We start from the raw sequence: 22,802 nt of genomic DNA, 5'->3' as shown, positions 1-22,802 counted from the left end.
TGGTACTAGCACAAAAACAGATTATTGGTTGTGTTAATTGTTACCATCAGGTAAACCCTGATCAGCCTATCTGTGGTTTATCTTAGGGCATAAAGCGTTAGGCAGACAGCATGCCGGGGTTAAAGGTAAACAGCTGTGCCCGAGATATTTAATTTAGTGGAGAAACAGCGAGGGAAGCCGATCTAGAAAAGATTTGACTCATTTGTGTGACAGGTACAATTGAATGGAAAGGGAACAAGAGTTGCAGGGCGTATACAGATTAAGCAACTGTGTCACCAGGAAGCAGTGCACATGCAGCTAGGATTCTTCAAAGTTTAATATGAAAGAAACTAATTACTATATATATTTTTAAATAATACTATTATAATACTATTTAAGATCTTCTATATAAAAAAAGACGTAAATCTGAGGAGGGTTAGGTTAGGGGTTGTTGCTGCTGAAATGTAAAACATGCCAAGTAAAACCTCATGCTATTGCAATAGGAGATTTTAAAACTTAAAAAAAAAAACTATTTATAAGCCATCTAATTGTTATTTTTGTAAAAACCAGGGGACCATCAGCAGATTAATGAAAACGCAAAACATGCAGACACAGCACAACAGTTGCTTGACAGTTCTCTGGTCCAACACTAACATCCTATTTCCCCTGAAACAATGCAAAGTCCTGAAATTCAAGGTGTACCAGTGGAGCCTCTCTAGACCTGACAAGACCAATGCATTCCAGGTGTTTGGTGTATAAACATTTTTAATGTTTGGACAGGATCCATTTTTTATGACCCATTTTATCCTGCTGTAAACTTCCCTTAACCAACGAGCGACGGGCTCACCCTAACCTACATTAGCACAGCCTTCTTCTTTATTTATTTGTATCCACCCCATGCATCATGATTTAAATCACCATTATTATTACTACTAAGGGGGCTTCAAATCACACCATCCCTAAAGGAGGAGGACTGTGTGGAGGGGAAGGAGGGAGGAGGGGGGGTTGACTCCCAGTTTCTTGTTATTCGCAGCTATTTCTCCTAAAACCCCAAAGCTGCAATGTGAAGAAGTAAACGCCTCAAAAATAACACCCACAGCCTCTCAGCATTGTTTCACCTCAGAAAATGTCCATTCACGTGTATTATATAGCGTACAGAGAGTATTATTCTACATACCATAGCATTCCTCTCTGTCCAGCTCGCGTCCACTCCTTTCTTTCTCCCTCTCTGCTCCTCTGCGACTCGCAGCCGGCGAAAGACTTTTTTAAAAAACCAAGACAAAAACACTCCCCACGAGCTCTCTCATCGATTATTTCTCCTCTTCTTTCTTCCTCAGTGAACGTGCCTTCTGTCCACGGCTCTCCACGTTTTCGCCAGCCTGAAGTTTTCAGATGCACATCTCTGCTTTCTCTCCCTCTGTCTGAGCACAAGAGGAAAAAACAACTAAATTCTCGTCAAGCAAAGAATTTTTTTTTTCTGTTCAAACTCGTCTTTTCACCACGGCTGGAAAACAAGGAGAAAATGAAGGAAGAAGGAGGAGGGGGGGTTGAGGTGAGGCGTTGGAAAGCGCTGTTTTCGGTGTGTTTTTCCTTCTTGGTTTCACCACCACGTTGTTTTGACCAATTATTATTTCCTTTGTTGTGTCAAAAATAACAGAGTCCGTGTAGAAACGCGGTCGCAGTGTCCTGCCTTCATTTACCGAAGCGCTGATTTTCCGTGTCCGAGCAGCTCGTCGGACACCGTTTGTGTTTTCCTTTCTAATGTTAAGCCCCTTACAGGCTAAATGTGTGACGGTGTGTATAAGTCTATTTTTTTCAGCTTCCCAATAATGGCGGACCTTCTCCCGAATCCAGCATCCCCTCCTATTGCCAGAGAACAGAGAGAGAGAGAGGGAGAGGGAGAGACTCTCGCCCAGCGGTTCATGGACACAATTACAACACACGCACGCTGTTTATGATACCACTGTTCACTCCGACGTACATAGTCTAGCCCAGTGGTGACTAGTGGATTTAAAAAAAAAAAAAAGAAAGAAAGAAAAGTATTATTAAAAGAGTTTACCTATGTTATTTAAATTTCACCAAGCTTTTCTATTGTTGGTGGTGGTTTGATATATTCAAGTCCATGCAAATGTATTTAGCCTAGAAAAAAATATAAAAGTAAAAACTAAAAGTAAAATAAACGAGCACTAGGCTACATTAAATGAATATCTGCAAAGGCACAACATTAAACTTTTATTAAGAAGGCCCATTTTTAAAGTCCGAACAAAACATAAACAACACTGCCAGGCACCATTAAAACAATGGAAGTCAGGGATTGTCCATTTCTTGTAAATCATTCTATAGCCTATATAAAAAAGGAGTCAAACCAAGTGCAATATGAATTTTTTCACACATAGCCATAGTCTGTTTCATATTTCCATTATCTTTATATCTGAGGGATCAGTCTTTACACCTGATGGATCTTAAATACCATGCATAAAAATACTGTTTAAAGTAGTTACTCTAATTTACTCTTCACCTCAACTTGCTACAACAATAAAATACTGCTGGCATGACATACAATAATAATCCAATATAACAATCTGACAACAGCCATAATCTGTAATGAGTAATTCAAGTATTTCTTTTTCCCCCCACATTGAGCAATATCTGAGATTGCTTTCCACTTCACTCTCCTCAGTGTTGTAGTTAAGTTGTCTTCATTGGTGGTTGTTTGTCTTAAGATGATGAACTGCAGATTTGGGTTTGCTTGCCTTTTATGTGCTACCACATCACGTATGTCAAACTATTCTGGTCTGTCCTGTTGCAACACTGTCTGAGTGACAGAAAAATGTGTTCATGTCATCATGATTGTAATGAATTAAGTTTATTTTCGGTCCATTTGCCCTTTCGTCCCCATGTCTTACACACATCACTTCCTCTTTAAAGTAATCTCAATTTCCCTGAACAAACTCCAACATAAGTTACCGACTAACAGATTTACATGTTCAGTGGCTGCATCACGTGTAGATAGGTTTGCTGCACGTTCACCTGAAGACTCCTACCCGCAACCTTATTGAGCAGTACAGAGAGAAAATATTTATTTACTGAGAAAATCAATCATCTCAAAGGTTAACTCTAATCATACAGTATACATAGCGCACTGAGTCACCCGCTTGGTAAAAGAGTTTCTGTTTCCTTTCATGATTTCAGACCCGCACTGATGAAAAAATGTATGATTTGTGACATTTTGTTTTTCATTTTTTTAAGGAAGACAATGCAATTACTTCCACATACTGGGAGAAATGTCTGCAATGTTGAGACAACTGCCTGTGCTAACAGCTCAAACAGATGTTCAGTGTCTTGCACTAGGGCTTTCTCCTGGAATTCTGCTCTCTCTCTCTCTCCTTGTGAGTCCATCCATGAACTTCCTCGAACATGCAATTCCAATCTGGTAATCTAAACTATGTGATAGGAGGGCTGTAAAAAACACAAAACAATTTATTGATTTGGGAATGGAATTTGACACTGTGAATTTAAAACTGAAACACCACACCCAAGAAACAACACAGACATCATGTCAGAAGCTTATCTTTTAAGCTCCAGTCAATACCAAAACCACAAGATGAGAGATAGCATTTGTAAGTAAGTTCTTCCTCCATGAGCTCTATAGTTATGATGTATAAAGTGTGTGCTTTGATAGTTTGAAATGCGCGACCCACCATTAAACACACAAGCCAGGCAGGGTTCAAGGTGCACTGCCCTCCGTTTGAATAAGTCCACAAGCTTCTGTCCAATCACATTAGTCACTGTGTTCTCAGCAATATTTGCCTGACCCCAATCACACAGAGCAAGATTAGCAAGGGTCAAAGTTTCTGTTGAATAATCTCCCTCTGTTTTACGTCCCCTTTCTTTTACCACTGGGACTCTACCATAAAACTTTTGTTCATTTATGACACCCACTGCTTATTTGTGCTATTTCATCCTCATATAAAGGTTACCACTGGGTGGACACGCCAGTGTGAAAACACAGCTGCAAGCATTATGTAGGAGAAAAAGTCCACACTTATCATTTACTCAATGGTTGGTTTTCCCTTTCATTTTATTTCTTTTCCCGTCCCACCTCAACCCTTTTCTGTATTTGCAGCTGAAATATTTCTGGGTCCCAAGGGCAGCACATTCCTCCTCTCACAGTTGTGCAATCCCTGACAATCACAGTTCCCCCCATCCCCCTCTGACTCCCTAAACGCCCCGAACGCGCAGAGAGGCGAGCTGTCCAAGCTGTCTGGGCAATGTTCTGCGGTGACTTGGCTGCCCGACCAGTCCCGTAAACAAACTCTCAGTCCTGACTGTGCAGAAAACAACCACAAATAATCTAACCTCAAGAGGCTGGAAATGTATATTGCTACTTTTGCATTCTGTGTACGAAAATAGTTTTGAGGTGTGTCACAAATGTGGTAACATGTAACCACACACACAATGAAACACAATTTTTAGCAACTGGATGAAATACATTTTTAGAACTTTCTCTTAACTCGAATATGATTCATGTAAACACTACTTCTTGTTTCATATAATACGTTTTATATGGAGTTTATGAGATTCTATATGACCTGGCAATTTTGTTTTTATTAAAATAGGACTTTTTTTTCATTACAAACTTATGTGATTAGTCATTTTAGGTAATGCTATGTGGAGCAATATTTCATAAACATTTGCACTCAATCTCTAAAGATATATCCAGAAATGTTTCAAAAACACATGGATGTGTGCACATCTGTGAGAAAACAGCAGCAACGTCCCTTTTCCTTCTCATGTGATCCAAAGCAAAAGGCAGAGCAGAGGGACGCTGGTTATTGTAGTACCGAGTTACATTCAATGTGTTCTAACTTTGACAACAAAGACTACAGCTCCCGTCATGCACAGCGGCCGAGTGTCATTTTGCTCTTCCTGTTAGCTCTGGGGAGATAGCGGACAAGCGGTCGAAAAAAAAATACCGATGTGTCTATGTAAAACTGCAGCATAATTCACCAGGAACTTGCTACTGTGGAGTTTTTAAGGTCCATATTTAGGAGACGAAAATGGTAAATATGTCACAGATAAATACTGCTCTGTTTTCTTCTCGTAGCCGTAGCTTGTTAGCGCTAAGTAACCGCTTCATTCAGTCAGTAGGAAGCGGTAGCTGGAGCTAGTTAGTTAGCTAATTTACCACAGGCCACAGATTTGTAGACAATGTTTTATCACACAGATTAACCACCACTTTGCTTAAGTAGATCACCTGTCAATCATGTTTGTCCCATTTAGTAGCTTGCTTAGTCATACTCTCAAAGAAATGGGTGTGGTTAAGCTAACGCTAGCTTTCACCTTAGCTAAAGCTAATGCTAACCAGAATTTATCTACAATGGATTTTAACGTTGACGTTGTGATAAACAGATGGTAGTGGACAACGAAGTGACGTTAGATAAACCTCTCTGAATGTTTGATTCTCTGTAAATTCAATCCAGAGATGGAGGTGGTAGCTATTCTAATACTATTACAGCTTCAATTTGTTGTACTGCGTTCAAAATCCTATGTTAAATTGTGAAATTATGATAAGGAAGTATCAAATGTTAAACTACTGCAACTGCAAACAACTGCAAAAAGCTGGCCCTGAAGTACATGCTATAGTATTGACATAATCATTTGGTTGTAAATGATGCATAAAGCAAGTTAACACAATGTAATTACAATCAGTAATCATAATGATCATCATCTTTAACAGTGAGAAATGTGCATCAGACTTGTACAGAGCTCAATTTGAAACTTTAAGAGCACTTGTCCAAACTATAAGTATGAATCAAAAATTGACATCATCATTAGAAGCTGGTAGTGATACCATGAAGAGTTTCACTAATGACTTAATGACCATATATTGGAATAGCTGCCAATTAGTAGACCCTGCTGCGATTGTATGTACTGTTGGGTAGTGTAATTTATGAAACACACAAAATATTTTAAAAGTTCTTTGTGAGTTTTATATGGTGAATAATACTATCACTCTCAAATATAGTGTAGCAGTATAAATTATAAAGTGGCATTTAAAAAAATGAAGGCATGAATGTGAATTAAAGAACAGTCCTTGAATAAATGTACTTGAATTATATTATATTATGTCCATGTAATGATTTTGGCCAGGAACCTTGGTCTGCATGATGTTGTGTTCCCTTCTCCCTCCCTCAGGTTTCCTGTCTGCCTCTCTGTTCCTGATTATCGAATAAAAGCTAAATCTGCCAAAAACTTGTTTGAAAAAATACTTAATCGTGTTGTTATTTCACTATTGTCTTTCTATTTCTTCTGTTTCTGTTGCATAGATCCGCTTTATCCTCATTCAGAATCGAGCAGGGAAGACACGACTGGCCAAATGGTACATGCAGTTTGATGACGATGAGAAACAGAAGTTGATTGAGGAAGTGCATGCTGTGGTAACCGTCAGGGATGCCAAACACACCAACTTTGTGGAGGTATGGGATCAGTCTCTGTCTTATGTATCCATGTAATGTCATTGGTTTTTTTTCTCTTTATGCTTCAGTAACATGCACCAATTTGTTTTGTTGTTTAGTTCAACCAGAACTTTCAACTTTCTTATCAAGGACCACAGTTTAGTGACTGAAACCACACTGTCTTTAAACATCTGTCGTGGTTACATTACAGTAAAATTGGTGACTCGTGTGTCCCACATTATACGTCTTTTCCACTGGCTGCTTATAAGCAATTATAACAATTTCCAACACAATTTACAAAAAGAACATTTACAGCCATTGGCTGGCTTTCTAAATAAAGTCACAGTTAACAGAAAACAAAAATCATCATCTGCCTGTCAGTTGTACAATGCATATTGTTTGTAGTAGTATCATACATATACTGTGTGTGTTTTGTCTTAAAGCTGGATAGCTTAAGACCAACTAAATCTGCTGTTGTTGTCAAAATATGAGAGCAACAAAGTTGTTGAGAGACTTCATCTGCCTTGTTCTCACAGTTCAGGAACTTCAAGATCATTTACCGGCGTTACGCTGGTCTGTACTTCTGTATTTGTGTGGACGTGACCGACAACAACTTGGCATACCTCGAGGGAATCCACAATTTTGTAGAGGTAAGTGTCGTGACGCACACAACACATGATGTATAGATTTAGTAAGTGAACTATGATGATTTAGTTGTCATGGTCTGACTGTTTGCAGGAATGTGGTGTTGATTTCTCCCAGAGTTTCTCTCTTCCACTGACTTACAGCTCCTTATCATCGCTCTTGTTAGAAATGAGTAGTGCTTCATTCAGTGTTCAAGTTTACCTTAAATTAATAGAGCAGTAATGTTTCCCCACAGCGACTGTATGATTTACAGTGCTATTTAAACCACAGCGATAAGTATCAGATTGTGTTTTGTCTGCAATTGAATATGGATTATCAGATTGTTTCAAGGCCAACAAATCAGTCACAGCTGAAACGTTCAGCGTGACAGTCCATTTCAGTGCAAATTCCCAAAACATCAAATTTACATTTTTATGTTCAGGGTGTTCTATTATCGACTTTGATAAGTGTTAGATCATGCGAGGTCAAGTGATGCTGAAAAAATCAGTTGTCGGCAATAAAACATCAAATCGATCACTAATTACAACCAGAGTCTGATTTCACAGTCTGACTGTACAGACGTCGTGTGAACATTGAAATGGCCAAGAACATGACAGATCCTTCTGATATAAAGAGGAAGGATGTTAGAGAATATGATATCCTTTAAAGGAGAGTGAATAGAGCTTAGTGAAGTAAATCAGTCACACTGGTTTTATTTATGACAAGCAAATAAATGAAAGTTAGTTGATATTTGATGATGATGTTGATAACGGTGATGATAACGATCACGGTCCTGGCTTTGCGGGTGAACGGAGTTGTGATTCAGCTCACAAAGAGAAGCAAAGAGCTTTGACAGTGTGCTTATGATGAAAAATGAGTGCATCATTCAGGAACTACAGGTTACATCGGCCTGCATTGATCATTGCTCTTTTTTTTCATTTGTTCTTCTCACAGCTGCAGGGTATTATTTCCTGGCCCCATGCATAAGTAATATCATGATCATCACGTTAACTTTTAGTTCTGCAGTAGAGTTTTTGAAAACATAGTAACTCCACAACAGAAAGACGACAGGTTTCTCCTGTGGATCTGATAATCTAATGAGGGATTTCTGCATGACATTAGCATCCCAGCCATGTGTCACATGAAGACCAATATGGTGACACAGAAATGTCTGAAATATTTAATTCCAGAGATACAGAATCTATGTATTGGAAAGACTGACTTTGTCAGACAGTAATTAAAGAAATGATTCTGTCTTTGGCGAACCAGAGATAATGATTGATATGTCTTTTATAATGGAACAATTTTATTAGATAATTAATTCCTTATATAGTTTAATCAATGACTTAATCAGCACAACTATCTATGTTTATTCTTTGAATCCTGGTGATTATGTGGAGGCATTAGGCAGCTCAAGTGCTTCTCATTCGATCGCTTAGGATGTTAATTGCTGTTTAACAGCCTTTTCCTTTCCACTCACATTCACTGTTAAAGTAGCACCAACTTTAACTGTGATCTTGAAGTACGGCCTACTGTTTGTGTAGGGCTCAGATAAACAGTTAACCATTTTCTACCCAGAGCCCTCAGGAGTGAAGGTCATTCGATGTAATGTTTGACTACGAAGGAATGCAGGTGTTCTGAAATACACAGCAGCCCGAGTTTGTCCTCTCTACGCTCGTTGCTGCGCACGGCCGTGCTCAGTAAAGCTGAACGGCACATAAGCTCCCGGCAGGACTTTCACAGAGCTTGTTTGAACATTCACTGATGCAAATTCCTGACAAAGGGTCAGTAATTGTGCCACCCTGAGTGACACTGTGTAACAGCTTAAAATGATCTGACCACATAAATTTTAATTTGGCGTATTTTAGATGGATGTGCTTGTGGTTGAAATCGGCTTATTACGCGGTTGTTAAGTGGCTTCTGCTGCCATTACACTGTCAGTATATTTCTACACTAATGCATCGCATTAAAACATACAATTATCTTATATCTGTGTTTTCTCAAGGAGCAGTATTTACTGGTCTCTTGGCTGCCACGTGATTGGATAAAAGGCTTCACATCTTTTTATACTGCTCCTCTCTTTTCTCTAAGGTGCTGAATGAGTATTTCCACAACGTGTGTGAATTGGACCTCGTCTTCAACTTCTACAAGGTAAGAACAACGAGAGATTATCTCCGCCTTGTGAGATCTTCAAATTACATTACAAACACCTGGATCAAACAAGGCGCAGAGGAGTACAAAAGGCAGATGAGGATATGTTTCTTTCATTACGCTGCCATGGAAACGGATGTAATATTTACAACCGGCGCAGTCATTCGGCGAGATCCATCTAAATGATCCTTATACATTTTTCATAAAAAAGAAGTGCTAAGCAACAAACACCCTGAACTCCGTCCTCCCCCAACTGCTGCCACTGCTCTTGCTAATTAGCTAAGGTGTCTGAACATCCGCCCACACACTTAACTTCAGCACGAATCAGTGAGAACTGCAACTCATCAGATAGGAGAAACAGCCTTTTTGGACAATGTGGGGGACTTAATCTTCCTCTCCTCTCTGTCCATTTATGTACGACTGATCCAAGGTCTTTTTTTAAAAAGCACCTATTTCAAGTGTGATTCATCCAGTTACAGTTATCTCATGTGTGCTATTTAGTTTGTCATCCAGGGGTTATTTTTTGCATTTTGTAGACACAGCAGCAGGGTTGAGTAACAATGACCATAGCCTAGATGGTGACATGCCATTGTGTAAGACAATTTTCCAGAAGCCCCTAAAACCTTTCATGTCTAGGAAAGAGGATAATGTCATTTTCAGTTTCAGTTTCATCAATGCCACATGCGGTTTGTGGTATTTGTCCTCTATTTTAGTCCTTAATTCCCGTAATCCTCTCATATCTTTTTGATCAGTGTTCAGGCCCCCGTCCGCCCTCTAACGCACTTCCTCTTCTCTCTGCACTTTGAAGGTGTACACGGTGGTGGACGAGATGTTCCTCGCGGGGGAGATCAGGGAGACCAGTCAGACCAAGGTCCTGAAGCAGCTCCTCATGCTCCAGTCGCTCGAGTAGAAACTAGAAGACCACCACCACCCCGTCCTACCTGCCCCGATAATCTGACACCAAGCCGCTCCCTGACCCTGTCATTCTGGAAACGGACCCTCCCCTTTACCTTTTTCCTTTTTCTCTACAGAGCCAACACTTACAGAACTTCAGGAGGGGGGCATTTAGAAATAGAATATTGTTTACATATGGATATAAAATATAGAAGCTCAATTCATCTCTTCATCATAGCAGTCTATGTGTTGCAGTATTCTGTACCTGTTGTACTGCTGATGAAGTCGCCCAGAATAGACGCTGTACATTTCAACATGTTGACATTTCATATACCACCTTTAGTTACAGTCAGATTTATATAGTGTTTCCTTTTTCCCCCCAAAGCCAGAGGTTGGCAGAGATGTGTTATTTCATGTAGGTCGTCATTGCATTTATCTTTATGGAGCGTGGAAACACTGATGGAGAACCACCAGTGTGGTACTGCTCTCCCCTGCCCTCCTACTCTCCTATTCATTAAACCTCAACATTCATTTAATGGCACTACTGTAACTAACAAGCACCATATATAATGTTAAGATCCAGTGTGTTCTGAGAACATAAAAACGGCTTTGCAGCTATTTCTATGAACTCATGTAGGGAAAGGCCTTGGCAAGTCTTGTGGTATTAGATTCACCATGGCTACGCTACATTTTATATCTGGATCTAGAAAAGCCCTTAAGAGCAATTGACCCAGCAAGGCAAGTTGATAATTGAATGGAGTGTACTTAGGACGAGAGCCGTATTGAAAGTGCGTTATGGTAACCTGTGCTGTGGCAGACATCTTCACGGCTGATGATGATAAAGAGTGTAGGTTATGTCAGCTCAGATGGCTTCTGGAGTCATTTTATATGGTGCTTATTGGTCACACTAAAAACACAAATGCACTCAGACAGAGGAAAGGCTGGACACAAAAAAAGTATATTTGACATAAAGCAGTACTGTGAAGTTTGCTTTGTGCACACAGTGTGAGTCTTGTGTATGTTAATTATTGTGAAATTAACACAAACCATTCCAGAGAAAAAGTGGTTCTTGCTCATTATATGGTCTGAGCAGCATTTACATGTGTAAGATTAAGAAATTTCCTCCAGCAACGCAGAAAATAAATTTGTTTTTAATTCCTCTACCAAGCTTCATGAACTCAGACAGAATACCTTTGCTGGAGAAAATGTTTATAAAATTACATGTTGCATTCTAACCATATCTATTCATGAAGGTGGTTTCAAATGTTACTGTTGTTGATTGTTTGTATTTTTCTTTTTTTAAAATGATTATTAGGCAATAGTGAAATATGTACTGCTTCCCTTCGCCACTTGTATGAGTTTGTTGTTGGAAGACGTGTGTATGTTACTGTCTGCAGTTGAACTACCCACATCAATATGTCCCATTATATGTAAATAAACAGATGAAGTGATACATTAACATCAGCCATTTCTGATTAATCCACGAATTCTCTGAAGATTAGATCTGGACAGAGTTAACCCCACATATTGTTATTACATTGTAAATATACATGGGGTCTTATTTATATTGATACCTTTCTAACTCTCTAACATGTTAGTCTGACAAATAGCTTTTAACAAGAGTCTAGGAAAACATTTGAACCTCACCATTTACATTCACAAGGTGGAGATTTCTGTCCAATATTTTAGCACCATCTAGTGGTAAAACATCAGCACTTCCACAATAAATTACGCTATTTGGTTATGAGGTCATCCTGACAGCCTGTCTGGAATCGATAAATCAGTCAATATATCCACTCCAGCTACATAAAACCACTCTAGATGTTACTCCATCGACCCAGGGACATAAATCCAGACAATTGGACAAGGAGGGCATTTACTCTTCATCATAGGAGCCCTCTGATATCCTAATCTCACCCTGACTGCCTTCGAGAGAAACCATTTGACTGCAGAATAGACGACCAGGCAAAGAACTGCATGTACTTATATTCAGTCAATTCAAGGGTCTGTTAACACAGCATGTCCCGATGTGTAATCAGTTGTTGCTCGCATTTGTGCACATGGGCGAGCAAGTACCTGCCATTTACCAATGTTCAGGATGGGATGCAGAAATCTACAGAGACGGGAAACGGATATAAACATGAACGTCCAGAAGAAAAGTGAAAGTTATTAACTGAAAAAACAAGCAGTTTACTGGGAATTGCATAATCATTACAATCAATGAGCGACACTCACCCTCAATAGACAATAGACAAATCTTATTTACAGCATAGGTTACTTGAGATGTACAGTAGTATTAAGATTGATTATATAACAGATACTAAACAACAACTGAGCTGGACCGCATTCATCATGATTGAATTCAAACTGGAACAAGAGAGAAAAAAAAAAACAATCCATTACCATATATATGGCTGTTCTGGTGAGTGCTTATTATGAACTGTACAATAAATACATACAAATGAATGCAAGTTCAAACAGGCTTGACCTGATTACCCAGTACAGCTGATGGCAGAGCTAGTGACCGTGAGTGATCAGAGTTAATGCTGATAACCTCCCACTGTCCAGGAAGTCAACATCCTCATGTCACCTCCACGTCAGCAGTGAACAAACAAAAAACCCTCAGACAACACTCTCACCTCGTGACAGCAGAAACCGAGGGGGGGAGGGGCTCAAATTAAGAAATCTCAGTTGTTATTTAGTAAGAAATTAAAACATCTACAATTAAAATCTTTATTACAGTATATAGTTCAAGTAAAATAAAATGTACAATTCTATAGTTACAGCATATAAACAAAACCAAAATGAAAATTCAAAAGTAAAAGTGCACTTGCAGAAGGAGACAAACTATCACACAATGCCAATATTTTCTGAAAACATTTTTTTTTTTTGTTGACCATCTGTCTCGTGATATCCTATACTATCTCATGTTTGCACAACTCACCATGTCTCTCCCTCGAGTGTGCTGGCTCACTGGAGCTTAAGCACATATGGTTTGTCTGGGAGACCATATGCTAGCGTTTGAGGAGAAGACATGAGAAATGAGTTTGCAGGCAGTTTGTTTTGATCTCCTCTTGGCTGGGTCGGTGCGACCTGCTCTCTCAGTGGTTCCGACTGACGCAGTGCCTTTGACTCAACAAGTAGGCCGGGAGAGTTTGGGTTGGTAACTTGCAACCTCATTCTCCTCCGGCAGCACCACAAGCCATACTGTCAAGTGTTACGTGAAGAGAGGAAACCATGTTTCAGTGGAAATTCCCCCCCCACCCCCACCCCAATTTCTCTCCGGGGCAACACAGGGTTTGCTCTAAGGACAACATCTGCACCGCCCCGACGAGCTCAGAGACATTTCGCAGCAGAGCAGAGTGGAGCCATGTCTGTCCTCCACAAAACACAAGTGGAAGGTTAAAAACAGAATCCCGACTTTTATCAAGACACAGACTTGCATGATTAAACAGTGTCGAGTCTCTACGAGGGAACTGGGTGGGCGGCATGAAAACTTTCCCAAACATGGCACTGAGGCAAAACCAACTGTGGTTTCCTGTGACGTCCCTTATGCAGTATGTGCATGTAGAGCAGCATGAATCAAAGGGAGGTCATGGAGAAAAGAAACCCAGCAGGAGGAGTCAAAAACATTATCTTTGCAAAGATTGTTGATTCTCTCTTAATATTTCACTGGGATAGGAGCAGAGACATGGGGATTTGGACATCGGTGTGAATCAGATAATACAAATCTACAGACTTTGGAGCTTTTGGAATAAAATAAAAGAGCAACATTTTTTCTTTTTTGTGCTTTCAACTTGACCCGCAGGCTTCTCTGTGTGGATGTAGAGTGGAGTGACTGGATCATTCCCTTAGACAGTTTGGAGACATAATGGCTGGGAATCATATACTGTAGATCCACAATATCAAGTATATTACTAAGGCCAATACTCTACATCATGACAGTGCATTTTAAGGCAAACCAAAAATTTAAAAGACCCGCTGTAACACAGGAGTGGGGTTGTCTGACAAAAAATCAGAAATACAGTTAAATCGTCTGAGGAGCTGCTTCAGTCGAGGAGAAACTTTCATGATTAACTACTGTAGACACCTTTGTGACGATTTGAATAGCATCTGGTTTAAATTCCTATACAATAGTTGTAACTAAAACTCTGTGCAAGTTGACTTCATATTACTTGTAAGAGGTCACATTTTGTTTATCACTATCAACGATAGGCTGAATTCTTACGGTTAACTCAAACGGTGGATGATAAAAAGCGAGAGGGCACCTCTAAAACGCTGGCCAAACTAATCATGAATCCCATCCAGATGGTCTGAACGAGGGATATGCGCGAAACAGGTTGTCAATAATAATTTACAAATGATGACGTGCAAACGCGGAAAGCATGTAGGTTCTACTAAAACCAGAATGAAAAAAAGCACAGAGATAAAACAACAGTAGGGCAGCCCATACACACAACCCGTCACTTGTCTGGTAACAAACTGATGTTTCTTCGTTATGATCGCAGTGCGTTCACACTGAGGGGGGTTTGGTTCCTGTCCAGATGCAGGTGCAAAGCTGAAGTCGAGACTTTTACCGGAGGTCGGGGGTCATGGGGTTGCAGTGATCTCCGTGACCACTCGTCCAGGTGATCCGAGGTGTGTGAGACTGCAGAGAGAAGGGTCCCACACACCAAAAAACACCTGGAGCTGAGATGTGAGAAGAAGAACAGGATGAGAGGCTGATCGCTGACAGGACATGGTCAGTAGAAAAAAAATCAAGGAAACTCCACTGACCTGTAGGGGGCGTCCTGTCTGTGTGGGCCTGTGGACTGAGGTGAGGGTGGGGTCCTGATCCCTAGCAATTACACTGCTGTTTATTCTGTGTGGTGGGGCCTCGCGGCTGTCGCAGCTGTCTCAACGAAGCGTCTCCATACTGGATACCTGAACCCATCCTCTCTGGGTCTAACTCACCTTTGGAATGAACCGCGATGAAGCGTCAGAAACGGGACACATACAGACTCAGACTAAAAACAGGTTCACAGAGATAATAAGAAGTAGTGTAGCTCTCACACAAACGCTCAACCTGCTTTGCAAAGAAACAAAGCGTACCTGAATCTATCTTGTTGAGGATGGTGCGAGCGCACTTCAGAAAACCCTCCTCCACATTCTCTCCTGTCAGAGCGCTGGTCTCTAGAAACATCAGCTCTTTATAGACAAACATAAGAAACAACGAAAGAGAGAAGACAGGATCAAGAAGCATATCGTCAATGGAAAAAAAAAAAGCAGACAAAATCATTCAGATTGAACAAGATTTAACTTCAGTTACCATTTTCCTGAGCGAAGCGTGAGGCCTCTAGGAAGGTTACCTCTCTGTCTGCGTCTAGGTCTTTCTTATTGCCACACAGGATGATAACGATGTTGGGGCTCGCAAGCGTTCGTGCATCTGTCAGCCAGTTGGTCAGAGCATTATACGTCTCTCTGCTGTGAGACAAGACAGGATAGAGAAACATATTTAGACATGATGGACACTCTACTGTTGCTGGTAAAGGAGACAATTTATGAGCAACCAGTTGGCCTGACAAAATAAGAGTCACACAACTTTCACGGAGGCTTCTCTGTGTTGACGCCACTAGTCGCCATGGAGAACCAGAGGGTGTGGGTTAGCAGAGAGAGATGTTTAACAGCTGCTTTCACAAACAGCCAAAGAATGACACAACTCCTGGTGCACACTGGTGAGACTGAGCTGCCCAGCTGCACTCTGCACCGCGTCCACTCTCCTCTCTGCTACTCTCCTGTCCATCTTCCTGCTAACCTTTTTCACCCGTGAGAAGTGAGACATGTCTCCGTTTCCTCTTCCTTGTGCTCTCTCCCTCTGCAGTTTTCTCTCACCACTCTCTCTGATCCTGCAGCTACAATGTTGCATGTTGTTAGTTTAGTTAAATACTGGTAGTTTAATTATTATTTTGCCATTTTAAAAAAGAAGCCATGCCTAGAAGATACTAACCCTGTACTGTCTGGCACTGAAATGTGCATGTGTCTACAACGATATGGACAAAGCAATTATTTGTAAGTGGTAATTCTATTACACAAAAGGAAGAATTTGCAGAAGGCCTTGAGGGGCTGTAAGTGTAGGGATTGTTTTACCTGGTAATATCATAGACGAGGAGCGCTCCGGCTGCTCCTCTGTAGTAGCTGCGTGTAACTGAACTGTGGAGAAAAAAAAATGAATGAAATAATTAGCAGGTGAGTTTTGGCTTGGAAAGGTGAATGACAAACTATTATCATCAGTCAGACAGGCACCTAATTCAGCATCTCCACATGCAACTGTAAGTAACTGGATGTTCCCTGAAGACAGCATGTAGGCTGACTAATTCATGTTATCCTTGTTTTATTTATCAAGACTTTGCCAAACTCTTAGCATGAAATGTTGTAAGACCCGTTACCGGAATCGCTCCTGTCCAGCTGTGTCCCAGATCTGCAGTTTGACCGTCTTTCCTCCAACGTTGACCACTCTGGAACCAAACTCCACGCCAATGGTGTGGTTAGAGTCCTGTTTGACTGTCATGGAGAAGCGAGAGTAAAATAAAAAAAGAGAAATGTGAGCTAACAATACAGCAGAACTACCAACTTCTGCACGTCTCTTGTTGCAATTGTGGTTTCTTTCCCCTTGCAAAATGCTGTGGTGTTTCAAGAGATGCCTTTCTGTTTAACCAACAGGTGTGTGCTCTGCCCATAAAGGAGACGGTCGAACTCTGCTCCCAGAATCTTTACTTTGAATCTATAATATGTTGGTTTGTTGAGTTGGTTTAAAGACTTAAGATGTTATCTTCAAAGATCGTATCCACATTAGGGAGTAGAGGGAGCCTCGATGAGATTAACACTGTCAACAACCTGCCTTCCATCACTCTCCGCTGACAGCACAGGGACCAAACACGCCTTTAATCAAATTAATACAAGCATGTGCTCGAGTGTGAGTAGGTGTGTGCAAGTTTGTTTTTAATATTGCTCCCAAAGCAAAAGTGTGGGCTTTCTGACAGTGCAAAGCAAACATCACATTGATCAATTCTATTACAGAGACTACATGCACATAAAAGAGCTAGTTTTATGTTAAGCTGATATGCCACTGTCAGAGCTCCCTTACTTATAAGCTATTAATATTTACAGTAGTTCTTTAAGTGACCTGCCTTAGTGCACACAGAACTGATGAAGCTGTTTTATGAATTTGTAGCACATTTACATCTTTGAATGTGTTCTTTTAAAATGCAGTGCCTTGAGCTCTCAGGGCCACCTGAGTATCCCCATACGACAGCCTTGTAACAAGGTCTAATGTGAAGCTTGTGTTGACACTCTTAAAAAGGTGTAAGCCACAAGGATTTCATTAAACTGTAAATTTACTATAACTAGTCTGTCATGTAAGGATATCTAAAGCTAAGATGAAGCATTGATTCTTCAGAGTTGTTACATTTAGTAGACATCTGGAATATGCAGCATTAGTATCTTATTTTTATACCCTGTTAGTTCAGGAAGCCAGACAACTGTGGTGTCTTGTGTTATACAGTATGTCGCTGGCTTGATAATTATCTATGGAGAATGTCAGGAATCCAGACGGACACAACTTATTCTCTCTCTTTAGTTTGATTCCACATGAGAAGTAAATGAATAACTTCCTCAGAGGAACCTGTGGAGGGATTCAGTGTAACCTCACAGGAGAGTGAGAGGGTTTATTTGATGTGTGAGACTTATAATTAGTGCTGTAAAGTTTCCTGAGCTAGTCCTTTTCCGTGTGTGCATGTGACATTGTAATTACAAACTCACCCGGGAATTCACGTATTCGTGGTGCGACTAATGAGCTTTAACCAGGAGAAAACTTACACTTGTTCTCAATGAACTGGTGCAGGAGGCAGGATTTCCCCGTCCCCGCGCTGCCAATCACCAGGAACTTAAACAGGAAGTCTGAAAGCAGAGCAAGAGGAGGCAGAGATCAATGCAACACCCACGTCAGGAGAGAATCTGAGCCTGCTGCTCTTTGCACTCCCATCCTCAGAGACAATCCTGAGATTTCCTCTTAATCCTATTGAGCTACTACTCGCACACTGCTCGGCAACCTTGAATTAGCCTCCTAATCGCAACGCCTTGCATGTAATTAGTACAACATGCTACTTGTAGTTGTAATTTAATATGCTTGTTTGTGGATGGAAAATGACTGCGTCTGAAGGCCTTGAAGAAGCGACGACGCTCGATAACACGTGTCATCGGAGCAAAGCCAGAGCTTTGGAATTATTAAACGTGGTTTAAGGGGTAACGGACTGGTGTGGGGATTGGATGGCCACAGCCAGCTGGTTGTACAGATGTTGTTGTTGTGGAGAGTGGGGCCGTGCTCTGGAGAGTCCAACACAACCTACGCATATGAACAAAAAAAATGACTTTTGGCCCCTGACATGCAAAGGCCAGAAAAAGACATCCTTTGTGTGCTGTGACCAACGATAGCAAAGGAGGGCATTTGAATACGTAGCCTGACACTGCAGCCCAGATTAGATCCATGATAGAAAACAAGTGATGATGACTGAGGGTACGGAAAGTGTGTCGCATGTGTTTCTGAGTAGTGAGTGAGTCTGTGGCTCTGACTAATGCATAGAGAGGTTAGCAGAAGAATGACAGGAAATCCTTGAGTTATGGCGCGTTCCCAAAACTGCGAGAGCAAAAATGATGTTTGCAGTCTTACACCTTTCCTCCTGAGAGCCCGCTTCAGTTGGAATTTGAAAGCAGTCGTGCAATTTTGGGTTTAAGCTTAAGCGGTTGGCTCTGCGAGGCAAGAAGTGCTGGCCTGGCAAATGATTAGTGACTGCTGTGGAGATTACCACCTGGGTGAATATTCAGCTCCACACAAGGTCAACAGGCACGGCAGTTTAGAAAAAACAAGAGGCAGGTGAGATTGATCTCTAGTTTCTGTTTGACATTTACCGTAATTATGCCAGCGCTTCATCAGACACACACACACAGCTTTGTTTGTTGAGGGCGGGCGTTTTCTCAAGTGTCACCGGCTGGAGGTCAGGTTCATGGCAACAGAGCAGCTATGGCAAAGTCAAGGTGCCTACAAGCACTTGCAGTTTCTTTCTGCGGCGGCCGTCAGCGTTACATCTCCACCACACGCTGTCAGTGGCCGTGACAGCAGCACTGACAGACTCAAAGGCGAACACACAGCTCTGTTTTAAAAGCTTGCCTCAGCTTTTCAGTGTCTTCCCAGACATCGCATATTCCCATGCGAGATCTGCATACAACAATCAGGCTGTCAATATGTCAGAGCAATGAGGAGCGAGGGATACAGCGCTGCCCTCTCGACGGCAGCCTTTCAGCCTATTGTATTCTTTCACATCAATATTAAATAACCCCTGTGGGAACGGACCAGCGCTGTTATTTGCATTCACTTGCGCTGTGACAACACTTAACGCACTCAGGCCCAGATCTACCCAAGGGCTATGTCTGGTGTGTCCTCTGATCTGCTGACAAACTACAAAGGGTGATTACACTTGAAGTTACAAGGGATGTTTCCTTACTGAATATGCATCTGTCTGCTCAAAGGATACAGCGCAAAGCAGAGGGAAAATATGGAAACTTAAGATATGAGATTCAGTTTCACTTGTTGTCATTGTAAACTGATATGAAATATCGTATGGACCCATGGCTAAAAATCGATGCACAGCAATACGGCTGTAAAAGGAAAAAAAAAAGAAATTGAATTGTCAGCTATTTTAATAACTGAGTAATCAATTAAGCTCTGTATTTAGCAAACACTAACATTATCTGTGTTTTCTCTTTGACAGCATAATACATGGGACATTTGGGGATTTTGGACAATCTGTCAAACAATCAGGGGAACTGAAGACAAACTTTTGATGGACTCTTTTCACAAGCTCTGACATTTATATAATAAACAATACAACAATAACAGAAAAACTCGTGACATGTGACTTTTTTTTCATGAGTGGACGTGATTTTTTGATTTTTTCAAAGCTGTATCAGTGTAAGGGTTTAGGCTAATCCTGAATGCCTCATGGTTTGAATACACAACTACAAGACAGGATAATCTAATGAAGGAGTGTCATACTGAATAAGGACCATGTTACTGAAAAATGTAATTAATTTCACTCTGGGATCTTTTTAACTTGGACATGTACTTATTATATTCTTTGAGGTTGCAATAAACTATTATTTATATTGAATATATCTCAATCAACCAAGTCAATATTTTGTCTGCAAATTGTGAAAAACGGCTAATGACAGTCCACAATGATGATGATGATGACGATGATGATAGGTGTAATTAGTTTACCATCATTTTGCACAAAGAAAAAGTTGTAAATCCTGTCATTTGAGAATAAGCTAATATTTCTTGCTGCACTGGCATTCATATACTTTTAACCAGTTCCACTTCTTCCTCTGCAGAGACACAAGAGCACAGGAGACTGACATGGAAATCAATAAAAGGCTATTATAGCTACCATTAGCACAGGCACTTTAACATGAATACTGCCCACTGAGATGAAGTCTCAAACAGGGAATGATGGAGAAAGGGAACAAGTGGAAAAGATATGAAGAGAGTGTGCGGTGGAGCAAACCAGCATGACGATGGTGTGCATTAAAAAAAAACAAGAAAACATTTATGTCCATGTTGTCTGGTCAATTATATTATCAATAATTTTGATTGATTTGGTTGTTCATTTAAGTGTCATGCACATTTTTGTGCCCAGCCCACATGGGCTTATAAGACAGTAAAGACACTAAGCATTTAGTACATACAGTACATTCAAGAACAGCTAGTGTGTCAAGGAAACACAAAACAAAAAACAGACAAGCTATACAAAACAATAAACAGTAGTTTATGGTTTTATGTGGGATATAATACTTTCTGTCTCAGTATCCAGGCGTTATCAATGAATCTAGCCAGGACTTAAGACTTCCTCCATAAAAAAACAACACATCCAAAATAAGTCTGGATTCTTCATCTGGGTTTTCTCAAACAAGGACCGTCTCAGTTCATCATACAAAGGACAATGAAACTAAAAATGTAACTCCTCTTCAACAGTATTAAGGTCACAAAAGACACATAAACGCTGCTCTTCTGGTATACCCGTATACCTCATCCCTTAATACTATCAGGCAGAGACAACTTTAATGTGGAGAAAATGAATTTCTGTCAGTAGTTCTGGCTGTCAGCCATCATGTCAGTAACCACAGCACTGGCTCGTGAAGTGGAGGTAAAGAGAGAAGTGAAGTTACTCTGATAACAGGATGTGAACCAAAGTGGTAGACACCACTGCATACGTAACAGCTGCTGCTCTGTAGGTAAGTCAGGGATGATCAACCTCAGCTCTCCGACTTCCTCAAACGGGCCCTGCTGTAGCTACAGCTACCTATCAACTATAAATACACAACACCTGGGAAGAAAAGCAAACACTCTCTCAGCTTGCAAGGTCACCGAGTCTACTTCGATCTAAACCAACTCGGGCTACCATACAGTCTGACAACACACCCCTCATGTGTCACCGTGTCACTGTAGCTTTGTGTCTGAAGTTTGACCAACTTTTATCTGGTAATGTATCACCATCTGTTTGCTCATGTTAGCGGCCGTTTAAGGAAGCGACATGCTCCACCGACTTGCGACAGGGATGTCAGTTTATACACAGAGGCCACTTTAACCATATCTTCTTCTTTGAATGAAATGCAAACAGAAATCGTTTGTTATTATTACTAACAAAGCCGCGGACATGATGAGGTGGCAGGTTAGCCAGCAGCTAGCCTAAGCTAACCATGTAGCCACAGCTAACTAGCACCGTTGCTAAGAGTCTCTCATCGCAGCGGCTCGGAAGCATGAAATTACAATCTGCCGCCCCGGAACAACATACCGTATGTCTCGGACATGTTGACCCTCGCTGTGTGAAGGACTCAATCGGGCCTTTTTTTGACTGTTGTCTCGGCACTGTGACAGCCGCTGTGCTCGCTGGGTTCACACCTCCTCTGGGTGTTGTTTATCTACGATGCTAGAGGTTTCCTTGATCCCTTCCTAGCTTCCTTTGCTCCGCTCCGAACACGACCAAATATAGCGACTGCGTGCTACGTCATACGTCGTCAACCGTGGCGTTCAGGTGTTGTTGGTCATGTCGGGGCTTCACACGTCAAACATCAAAAATTGGACTAAAATACATTTGCGGTTTATTTATAAAATCAGACATTTGATGAGTTTTGGCCATGGATGTATTATATTATATTTAGTTCAGGTTTTGGCATGCACAGTTATTATATTTGGTGTATGTCGAATACATCAACACTTGTATTATTATTGTTGCATAGAGAATTCGATCAGATTGGCAAAGTTATAATTTAATTCACACTTGGTTTTCTACCTCGTTAAAATGTGTTTCCGTTCTTTTCCAAGTAAAATAAAACATGTAAACGTTAATTGTTGTAGTTTAAATTTTATTTTGTCGGTTTTTTATTCATATTCGTGACAAGTCCTGGATGTTCATGAAAGCAAAATTTTAACTTTAAGACCGCGAAGGCAGCACAGTATACCTTTTCCCATATCTCACTCAAAAACAAAGCAGCTTGTATTGAGAAAAGGGCAGTGGTCGTCCAGGCCGATCAGAATCAAAATGTTTCAGTTATAGTCTAAAAAAAATTAAACATATACTGTTTTGTATTTGTAATTGTGTATTA

At 40.7% G+C, this 22,802-nt stretch overlaps 3 protein-coding genes across 3 annotated transcripts in view; 1 reads left to right on the top strand and 2 right to left on the bottom strand.

Annotated features, from left to right (window-relative positions):
- The window catches only part of arhgap35a (Rho GTPase activating protein 35a), a 67,907-nt gene extending 66,038 nt beyond the window's left edge, over positions 1-1,869 (bottom strand). The window contains exon 1 of the mRNA XM_085796442.1: positions 1,157-1,869. The gene's annotated coding sequence lies outside the window, so the exon portion shown is untranslated. The remainder of the gene's footprint in view (positions 1-1,156) is intronic.
- Positions 1,870-4,889: 3,020 nt separating this feature from the next.
- Positions 4,890-10,995, top strand: ap2s1 (adaptor related protein complex 2 subunit sigma 1). The gene is made up of 5 exons (XM_085796439.1): positions 4,890-5,042; positions 6,309-6,458; positions 6,974-7,087; positions 9,153-9,212; positions 10,021-10,995. Exons 1-5 carry the CDS (start codon positions 5,040-5,042, stop codon positions 10,120-10,122), a joined length of 429 nt encoding a protein of 142 aa, XP_085652565.1. The 5' UTR covers positions 4,890-5,039; the 3' UTR covers positions 10,123-10,995.
- A 418-nt stretch (positions 10,996-11,413) lies between these two features.
- rab4b (RAB4B, member RAS oncogene family) lies at positions 11,414-22,181 on the bottom strand. Its single transcript, XM_085796437.1, has 8 exons — positions 21,992-22,181; positions 17,961-18,041; positions 16,532-16,646; positions 16,233-16,295; positions 15,415-15,569; positions 15,198-15,293; positions 14,883-15,059; positions 11,414-14,795 (listed from the first exon to the last, which is right to left on the bottom strand). Exons 1-7 carry the CDS (start codon positions 22,005-22,007, stop codon positions 14,944-14,946), a joined length of 642 nt encoding a protein of 213 aa, XP_085652563.1. The 5' UTR covers positions 22,008-22,181; the 3' UTR covers positions 11,414-14,795; positions 14,883-14,943.
- Positions 22,182-22,802: the final 621 nt, after the last annotated feature.

Source organism: Trachurus japonicus, chromosome 13, assembly GCF_045865225.1.
Source record: "Trachurus japonicus isolate A0001 chromosome 13, Traja_1.0".
In the NCBI taxonomy this organism is placed as follows: Eukaryota; Metazoa; Chordata; class Actinopteri; order Carangiformes; family Carangidae; genus Trachurus; species Trachurus japonicus.
This window is presented reverse-complemented; position numbering and strand designations above follow the sequence as displayed.

Coding starts and splice junctions, on each gene's coding strand:
- rab4b (XM_085796437.1), bottom strand. Junction 16,296..16,531: donor GCTGGACAGGAGCGATTCCG/GTAACGGGTCTT, acceptor TTTTCTCCACAG/TTCAGTTACACGCAGCTACT. Junction 15,294..15,414: donor ACGCTTCGCTCAGGAAAATG/GTAACTGAAGTT, acceptor TTGTCTATAAAG/AGCTGATGTTTCTAGAGACC.
- ap2s1 (XM_085796439.1), top strand. Junction 6,459..6,973: donor AACACACCAACTTTGTGGAG/GTATGGGATCAG, acceptor TTGTTCTCACAG/TTCAGGAACTTCAAGATCAT. Junction 7,088..9,152: donor GAATCCACAATTTTGTAGAG/GTAAGTGTCGTG, acceptor CTTTTCTCTAAG/GTGCTGAATGAGTATTTCCA.